At 40.7% G+C, this 7,500-nt stretch overlaps 1 protein-coding gene across 1 annotated transcript in view; it reads left to right on the forward strand.

The window, feature by feature from the left end:
• Positions 1 to 7,500, forward strand: part of LOC308102344 (rho GTPase-activating protein 6-like) — a 38,867-nt gene that overhangs the window by 13,514 nt on the left and 17,853 nt on the right. Inside the window, exon 3 of the mRNA XM_080452009.1 lies at positions 6,435 to 6,691. Coding sequence (XP_080308135.1) covers positions 6,435 to 6,691 — 257 coding nt within the window. The remainder of the gene's footprint in view (positions 1 to 6,434; positions 6,692 to 7,500) is intronic.

Below are 7,500 nucleotides of genomic sequence, written 5' to 3' on the forward strand. Positions count from 1 at the left end.
CTCAAAAATCACAAACGTAACATAACCATATAAGTAGACCACTTTAAACTAGATGTTCAGGCCGCAAAGCCCTCATGTGCCTTCATAATGCTTTTGTCATTATGAAGGCATAATGGAAAACTACACATTACTTGACATCTTTGAAATGCAGTTGAATGGAGAGACAAAATATACCATATAGGTTGTAAATACTGTAACCCTAATTTTAAACATCTTACGTTAAATGTTAAAGGAGACCTGCCAGTGAGTTGGAGTGAGCTATCAAAGGAATGCACTTTTATTTGCATTCCTGGCCACAACGACGGCTTAGAGAATAGCGTCTATGTCGTCCCCCCCCCCCCCCTCCAAATCCCCAAAGACATTTGTGAGTTATTCGACTGTGAGTTATAACAAGCGGTACCAAATACAAGGCCAGAAACATGATAACCTTAACATAAAGGACAGACAGATATTACCTCAAGTTACCCTCCTTCTATTTTTGAATAAAATGACATCATTCTAAAAAATATATTTTCCGGGAAGACACTGTGTTGTTTCTAAAAGAACTTCTGTGGTATCCAGCCGTCAGTCAGTTGTTTGGCTTAATATAAATACAGTAGTATTACAGTACATACAGCGATGTTGCTGTCGGGCAGAAACCTTGTATCTATTATAAACTTTGTGTATTTATTTCGTAAATGAATGTTCTACTTCGTTGTACTACCATGTCACACAAAAGTAGCAAAAATAGCCGATCTACAAGCTCACAACGCGTCGCGTTGTGAGCTTGTAGATCTGCTATTCAAAGAAAAGTAAATGGACATACAAGGTTTCCGCTTGACAGCGACGATAAGCCTCCATGTCTCACAGGAAGGAGCAGTATAGCCTTCCAGTGGCTGGCGTGATGCAGGATTAACAGTAAACAGCTCATTTCTTGAGTTACTTGGAAATACACTTTAAAAAACAATGTGGAAAAAGCATTATAAGGGATTTGTGCTATAGGCTGCTGTAGTGACAAGGAGGGAGTGTTTTTCCTGGACGTGCTTATGGAAGGACTTTAAGATAATCTCTCCATTAGCAAACAGGTTACGGTATGCTTGGAAATGCATTTGAATGGGGGGAAGTCTTGCGGAGATTCTAATGGTCTTGATAAGGACACTGTTGCCATACAGGAATGCTTTAATGAGTGCTAACAAGTGGAGGAGGTATACACTTCCTTGATTGGCTTTCATCTTCCTTGGTATTATAGCTTTTTTTCTAAAGAAAAAACTAAAGTGATGCCACTTTAAAAGCACTTTCAACCTGCTGTCCCTATACTGCATTTTGGGCATGCCATTACATTTCCAAAACCTTTTCAAAACATTGCAAGATGTTTCCAAAACATTCCAAACATTATTAGTTTACTATTAGCCGTTTTAGCTAACTCTCAGCGAACTCTCTGAGGACCTGCACAGATGTTTGATTTCTGTTACACATGAATCCATTTATGTCATATTTACGTGTCGATTTAGGCTCTGACATTTAAGTGAAATGTGGCCTGATATTACCGGATTGCTAGCTTGGCTTTAGCACATTTTAGATGAAAAAAAAAAATCATAAGCCCCGGCGAGAAGACTCTGTCTGAAGCACGCCGGGACACATTTGCAAGACATTAAAACATATATTTATGTATATTCAAATGTATTCATATTCGAACATGTGAAAATAGCTTATCTACACTGCGCTTTGTAGATATTGTAATTTCACTGGTTTTGAAATAGGGTTAAAGATAGTCTTCACTTGAAATGACGGCATGGTACCGAAGTGGTGACATCATTTCCTTCCTCAATCACAAGTTTACGTGGGAGACAGTGTTGTTTGGTTTTAGACATACATAGCATCATAAAGTTCACCAAACAACAACGTCTCAAAGGACCTATATTCACTCTTAGCTGCGGGGGTGGTAATTGAGTTAACAGCAGTAGCTAAAACTACACAATGCCTAAATATATTGCTGTCGGCCTTTTAAGCTTTTAATAACAGACAATTCCGTCAGGGCCGGTAAACTCCAGAAAGGAAACTCATAAAACGTCTGAACAATAAGGCAGCAAACCAAAGACACAAACTGATTTGTGTTCACTTCTGCCTTTTAATACTACTTCAGCTTTGTCTGTGGCCATAGAGCACCGAAGTCTGACGTCACTGCCGCTAGAGGGCGCTGTCCCCCTGGGACGTGGCTTTATTTTTTTGTGTTGATATCCCAGGGAAATCTTAGATCACGTCATATAAGAACTGTGTTCCAAACATAAACACACCAGCCTGGCATTTCTGTCAGGGGGGTGGCTCTGCATCGTTTATGATATTCATTCATATTTGATAGAGCCTGTTTCTGGCGAAAATGGAATTAATTCTGCCTTAAAAGTCTTAAGAACTACACTTCCGGGTCTGAAATCACAGCCGCCTTCATGGGAAATGTAGTTTTTGGGTCTTTTGACCTGTTTCTGAGTTAACCACTTTATTCATATTTTATACTTTGGCTATTCAAAAATAGCAGATCTACAATCTCATAGCGCGGCACTCGGTGCTTGTAGATCTGCTATTTTTGAAAAAAATCCCTGGCACAAAATATTTTGAGATGGGGGTCCGCAGCCAAATACATATCATTTTGGGGGTCCTTGACATGAAGAAGTTTGAGAACCACTGGCCTAGGGGTTTGAATCCACCATGGTTGATTGACTTGTTTATCGATGAAAAACACTGTAGCTATATGTAACAATAACATATACAGTACATGGCATTTTGGCTTACATAATCTATGTGAAATGCAACAAAATATGTTGTATACTGACCCGTTTTAAACCTATAAGAAACATCAGCTGTCAGAACCATGTATGTAAACAGTGAGAAAGTTACAGTACTGTATGTATTGAGGTGTCCCACATTGGACAAGCAAAACAAAAGGCTACTCGGGGGCAACACTCTTTGATTCCTTAATTCAGTACCGCACAGATCCAATCTGCCAAGGCCTGCTACTAAATCCCCAACTAGTAAACACATTCTCTGTGAGTTTGCCGGCGGGATTTCAAGCCAGAGAATGTGTCCAAAACATTCAACGTGTCCCTTGTTGCAAGGAAACAGTAGCATGGAATAGTTGGTTGGTGGTTACAAGGCCTTCTTAGCCTTAACGGACGCCAGAAAAGACTGATTGCGTAACACAAGCTAGTTGATCACATTTAGCTGTTGATGCATTGGGCTGAAAATGCAGCTACTGTACAAGACAAATTAAATGACGTGAGGTCAAAGGTGTGGGAACGTTGTTGTTAAAGGTCCAATACAGGACTGTATTGAACTTATCCACATACTGTACATGTTGCTGTCGGGTGGAAACCGTGGTCCTAAACGTTACTTTTCAGGAAATATTACAAAAAGAACCTGTGTTCCAATGGATCCAATGTAGTTATTATTTATTCGCAAGCTCCAGTACTTTTCATTGGTTCAATATTTATAAAAACAACAGACACACTTAACCACTTTAGTGGGGCGGCATAGCTCAAGATATCAGACCATATAGGTGTGTAACGGCTGAATAATGACAGAGAGAGAGAGAGAGCCCAGGGGAAGTTAGTTTTTAAACAATCATTTATTCATGAAAAGAAATAAAAAATATGGAAAATGATCCTACATTTGCACTAGATCATTGTCATAATGATAATCTAAGATTAGATTACAGTACAAGGCAAAAATAAATTGCCTTCATAATTCCACACGTTTTGAAATGCATCCAAATCCTCCAATGTGACAGACAGACAGACAGACAGACAGAGTTATTTCAGGCTCCTTAGTCCTCACTGGGCTTTCGGCTTGAGCAGTGGTTCTCAACCAGTGGTCCTTGAGGAGTTTCCAGGTGGTCCCCAGCTAAAAGATGGAGAGTTTGTAACCAAATGGACCCCGTATAGAGCTTTAACTCTTGAGAGCGTAAAATGAAACGATTTTACGCTTTCAAGAGTTAAAGTATTGTTAAACCTGCTTTACTTCATTTACAAGAAGTCTACACAATTAAAGAATGTAGAAGAAATAAAGAATTCTTACTTTGACAAAAATCTTTATCCAACGACAAGTCTTGGGTCTAAAGAGTCTAAATCTCATCAAACGATGGTTCCGTGGCTCAAATGCCGAAGAAATAATGGACCTTGATATGAAAAAAAGGTTGAAAGTCAGGCTCTAGTCTACCGTGGCTGGTCTGACCTTCACCTGACCTGGTGTGCATCCATGTGTAGTTATAGACACGGCTGAACCTGACACGTCTCAACACCCATTACCTACTGTGGCTCTGTGACAAGCATCCATGCACAGCAAACCCTTTTATAAAGACTGTATATTGACCCGGGAACACATCTGTGTAACCACTTAAACCATTATTTTATACTTTGGCTATTAAAAAATTGCCGATCTGCAATCTTTTTTAAAACATGAAAATGTGTGAAAATCTTTGAACATACACATTTTTTACCTTTTTTCAGGTTTTGTCTTTAAATTTCACCCTAATTATTGTAAGAGGCTTAGGAGAGGCATCAGGCTTTGTTGTCAACAGTGAAGCAGAGTGAACACCAGGCCTGTTCAGAGTAAACAAATAGGTTTGACTAGGTTGCACGGTATCATACAGTCATACATCACCCATGTCGGGGACATAAAGATACAATAAAGTAGTTGATTCCTGTATGAAGTGGGAGCGTGTCTGTGTTCCGTAGCCCTAACCCCAACTCTACCCTAAACTAAGGTTCAAGTTCAAGGTTCAAGGTTTCTTTATTGTTGAATCTACAGGTACTTACTGTAAGAGTAAGAGTATTGCTTTGTTCTGGGTATTCAGACATAGTTGCCGCAATACTGGTAATGATCTTATGGTGCCTGAAGGTGCTGTGTGCAAGGCTTTGTGTATAACACTTTGTGGGGTCTTTGGGTTCATGTTTCCGGTGTATGTTTAGTTTTTCCCTGGTCTGATCATTCTTACACCTGACTGTCCGGGGGAAGTAGCTATTTAGCAGCCTTATACTGCCATGCAGTTGCCTTGACTGCGGAGCCACTTGCCATGTGGCAGCGTCTGCTGTCTCAACTTCTGTCATATACAGTATATGTCTTGGTTGGATGGAGGGAAGTTCTCATCCACTGATGCGAGAGAGAGAGAGAGAGAGAGAGAGAGAGAGAGAGAGAGAGAGAGAGAGAGAGATGGTAGAGGTGATGCTGTGCCTTCTTAACCACTTGTTCAACCCCAAACCTAACCTTCAGCTAAACCCCAACCATAAACATGAAACCCTGGGAACATTGGACCCTGGGAACATGGGGATGACGGCCGTGATTTGGACCGTTGACTCGCGTCCCTGACTTGGATCAAGCAGGTCTGGAGGACAAATTAACGAGTGTGTTCCCTTTGAAAGGAACTCAGTCCCTATAAGCTCAATATACCCACTGTTCACCTCTACATAAAAAAAAAAGGAATAGAGGCAAACATTTGAAATAATTGTGATTCTGATTTGAAGTCATATCGCACATTACGCACACTACTTACTAGAGATGCGCGGATGGGTTTTTTTGTCACCCAAATCCGCGTTAACAAGTTCATTATCCATCCGCCATCCACCCGCGGTACTTATATCATCCTATTTATAGATCCGCACCAACCGCACCAAATAATTGTTATTTTCCTGATGTTAGTTTTCTTATAAACAGTGTTACTCACCACTGTCGCGATGCAGTGACTGTATACAATCCACAACCATGGTAACAACAAGCGAACGTCTTCATTAAGTTACTTTCGCTTTCAACCACTTTGTTGCCATGTCGGCTTTTTATAAGCTTTTTATAAGCGACTTTTAATATAATAAACTTTATTTATATAGCACCTTTCATGACATAAATGCAGCTCAAAATGCTTTACAGAAAAAGAAAGAAAAAGTGAAAACAAAACACAGAGCAAAAACAATGCTCTGTGTTGCGACTTTTGGGCTTGTTTGGCACTTGTTTTGGGCTTGTTTTCATAGACCTGGCTACTTATTTCTCTCGCAACCTGGCAACACTGGCTGCCTGCAAAGCAACATGTCGTGAGCGGCTATTTTGTGCCTGGTGTAAAATGACGTAATATTAAAATACTACAAACGCACACACGGTGAAATGTAGTGCTTTTTAAAAGCTATTATAGGCCTATAGATTGATATCATTAATTTAATTCCCGCATTAATTCACCCGCGGTTTATCCAATATGAATTAATAATTATATTTGATTGACCCAAATCCACCCAAACTGCGGTTAACTGCGGCAACCGCGGCTAAAACCGCGATCCGCGCATCTCTACTACTTACTTATTCATTACACACTCATTGTGTTGCAGTTAGTACATAAAACCAATGAAAAAAAACAATCTGTTTCACGTTGTGTCTCTTCTCTTCTCTCTCTCTTCCATCCCCCCTTCTTCCCCCGTCAGAGTCGGCGCCCAAGGCGTTCGGCATCCCTCTGTCCCAGGTCATCGCCAACGACCGGGCCTTCAAGCAGCGGCAGGACGCCCTGAAGGAGAGCCGGCGGGACTGCCTGGACCTGGAGGCCAGCGTCCTGCACTTCCGCGCCGAGAAGCGGCAGCTCTTCAACGGGAACAAGTCCCCGTCCGCGACCGACGGCAGGGAGCCCCCGAACAAGCCGCAGTCGCCCACCTTCCTGGACAACACCGCCCGCGTGCACAGGAGGGTGAGATGAGATGCCATTTTATTTGCGGTGGTGGAAAAAGTGCTCGATTTTTTTTTACTTAAGTAAAAGTATCAATGCTGCCATATAGAAAAATAAGTACAATTCTGAAATTACAAATTTACTTCAGTAAAAGTACAAAAGTATTGGTATCAAAATGTACTTAAAGTACCAAAAGTACTCATTATGCAGAATGTGCAATTTCACAAGTTTCAAATGTATACAAATCTTTTGAAAATAGCAGATCTACAAGCTCACAATGCGTCGCATAAGGCTGCTAAATAACTGAAAATATCCAGTAAAGTAAAAATACCTCCAAATTGTATTTAAGTACAGTACTTGAGTAAAAACCATTTTTTTTTGTCAATGAATGAATAAATGAAAAAGCACAACGTGTGAAGAAATGCAAATGTGAAGGGAAACTGACATGTTTTCGGGGAGCTTTCGTTTTCCACATGTCATGACATTGACACACGGACACACGGTCACAACTCTTTTCTGTTCTGGCCCCACAGTGGTGGAATGAACTTCCCACTGATGTTAGGACAGCAGAGTCACTGCCCATATTTCGCCGCAGGCTGAAAACCCACCTCTTCAGGAAACACTACCCTTCCTCTCTGCCTGACCTACTTGTTGTTAACTAGTTGTACGAACGCTTGTTTTCTATTGCTGTATTGTTTATTGGATCTTGTTTAGTCGATACACTTATTTGTTTTAGCTCATGCTCATTTGATTTAGCTATTTTGTCTCATCTGTTTAAGGAAATAGGTAGCTGATATATTGCACTTTTACCTTAGCGCTAGGTATACTCT

Source organism: Gymnoscopelus braueri (assembly GCF_963280865.1).
Source record: "Gymnoscopelus braueri genome assembly, chromosome: 15".
Classification (NCBI taxonomy): domain Eukaryota; kingdom Metazoa; phylum Chordata; class Actinopteri; order Myctophiformes; family Myctophidae; genus Gymnoscopelus; species Gymnoscopelus braueri.